This window comes from Mus caroli, chromosome 15, assembly GCF_900094665.2.
Source record: "Mus caroli chromosome 15, CAROLI_EIJ_v1.1, whole genome shotgun sequence".
Classification (NCBI taxonomy): domain Eukaryota; kingdom Metazoa; phylum Chordata; class Mammalia; order Rodentia; family Muridae; genus Mus; species Mus caroli.
In genome coordinates this window covers 7,722,591-7,724,796 of record NC_034584.1, presented here as the reverse complement: position 1 = coordinate 7,724,796, position 2,206 = coordinate 7,722,591, and the positions used below count along the sequence as shown (strand labels likewise).

Sequence of the window (2,206 nt, the reverse complement as noted above, 5' to 3'; positions counted from 1 at the left end):
CCCATACACCCCTGCTTACTCTCCTTCAAATTCATGCTTTTTTGTTAATATGCAGAAATATATACATAAATACATATATATTCCTAAATACCACTTGTTCAGTCTGTATAATGTTAATTGGATGTGTGTTTACAGGGCTGACCACTTCGTATTGAATAGCCATTTGGTGTGCTAAAGACTATGTCTAGCACTCTCACCATTTCTCAGTTGCCTGCAGTTCTTTGTGTATGGTTGAGGCTTCATGGACTTTTCCCATCGACTTTGGCAAACACGTAAGGCTCAGGGAACAGTGTAGAAGAGAGGGTAGAAAGACTGTAGGGAGTTTGCTGTGAGAGTGTGTCTTCTAGTAACGTCAGTAGCTACACCATGAAGTCTCCCCAACATGACTTGCTCAGCTTGAGCTGAACAAGGAAGATGACTTTGGACATGCCAGAAACACTATTCCCTGCACTTCCCTCCTCTGGAGACTTCAACAGCTTCTTTTTGCCTCAGGAGAAATAAGTGCAAACTTTTTCTCCTACCTGCACAATTCCAAGCTTCTGTCCTTCTTAGCTTCTTTAATTCCAAGATACCCTGATTCTTAGAAAGAATGCTTATACAGACTACCAGAAGAATACCTTTGTCTCTAGTATGAAGTCTTAAATGCTGGCAAATTCAATTCCTTTCAGGTACCCCAAGAGAGCTTCATGTACTGGGCCATCCTGGCTGTCACTGTTTCTCTTTATGTCCCTAATTGTCTTCTCTGAGATTATGTCCTTAATGAATCATATATATATATATATATATATATATATACACATATATGTATATATACATGAATATATATGAATCATTCATACATATATGTGTGTAGATATATATGTATGTATGTATATATGATATAAATGGTATATTTTTCACTTCAGAGATTGCTTCTGGGCAACCTGACCTAAGACAGTATATTTATATTTATAGATAATTCTATACTTAGATGGATTCCTGAGAAAGGCTAAAATACCTCTCAGACATCTAAAAAAGAAACCCAAAGTAATTCTAATCTGTGTGGGATGCCATCAGCACAAATATGCTCCGAGACAGGAGATCAGATGTACAAATACAGTAACTCATCAAATCAAAAAATAAATCAAAATTTATTAACTCCTATCACTTGGTCTCAAGGCTGCTGTCTAGCCTCTGTAGCATCAAGCTTTTCTGTTCTGCAAAGGAGCCGGGGAACTATTCTCAAGCTGAATCATGAGGAAGGATGGATACAACATTGTCTCCTTCACTGCAGCCCTGCTCCACCCGAGCAGCCCAGCGACCTACCAGCACTCTTCCTGCAGGCTTGCTGGTTGCATGTTTGGAATTCTGGGGGTTTGACTTGATGGTCACAGAGGCACTGGTCTTGATCTTCAGTTGTACTGTTTTCTGAGGGGATGCAATGGATGGTTCTCTTCTGAGAGCCACCACCACAGGAAGCGTTACACTGAAAGAGAAACACAGAAAGGCTCAAAGTTCTTCCCCAGGACTATCAAGGGAGCAACCCACAACAGTCAACTGAGAGACAGTCTAAATTCTCAAGAGCCCTTTGGAGCTGGGCTCACTGTGAGACCGAGTTGTAATAAAGTACTACACTGCTGTAATTGAAATCTGAGTCAGTCCAAGGCGTGAGTTTAGGAGGAGTTCTGCATTAGAGACTGTTGGAATGACTACAGCCTATATGCTAGTGAGTTCTCTGATGTGTGGAGTCAACTTCCTTGAGGTAATTCCTAAGAGTGTAAGAGATTATGGCTATTTTGTAAATTCACACACACACACACACACACTTCCTTTTTTGTTTTGTTTTTGAGACAAGGTCTTGGTATGCAGCTCTGTTGGCCTTCAATTTATGATCACCCTGCCTCCAGCTTCCTGGTACTGCGTTCCAGGTGCATGCCACCACACTATGGTTTATTTTAAGCTTTGTTACATAGACACTGCAGCAGCTTTAAGAACATTCTCAGGGTATACCAAGCCTCTATTTAACGTTTTCCTCTTAGCAAATGGAAACTGTATTTTTTTTAATTAGGTATTTTCCTCAATTACATTTCCAATGCTATCCAAAAAGTCCCCAATACACTCCCCCCCCCAGTCCCCCACCCACCCACCCCCACCCTGACATTCCCCTGTACTGGGGCATATAAAGTTGGCAAGTCCAATGGGCCTCTCTTTCCAGTGATGGCCCACT

At 41.3% G+C, this 2,206-nt stretch overlaps 1 protein-coding gene across 1 annotated transcript in view; it reads right to left on the bottom strand.

Annotated features, from left to right (window-relative positions):
• The window catches only part of Adamts12 (ADAM metallopeptidase with thrombospondin type 1 motif 12), a 276,352-nt gene that overhangs the window by 9,639 nt on the left and 264,507 nt on the right, over window positions 1–2,206 (bottom strand). The window contains exon 21 of the mRNA XM_029470142.1: window positions 1,306–1,465. Coding sequence (XP_029326002.1) covers window positions 1,306–1,465 — 160 coding nt within the window. The remainder of the gene's footprint in view (window positions 1–1,305; window positions 1,466–2,206) is intronic.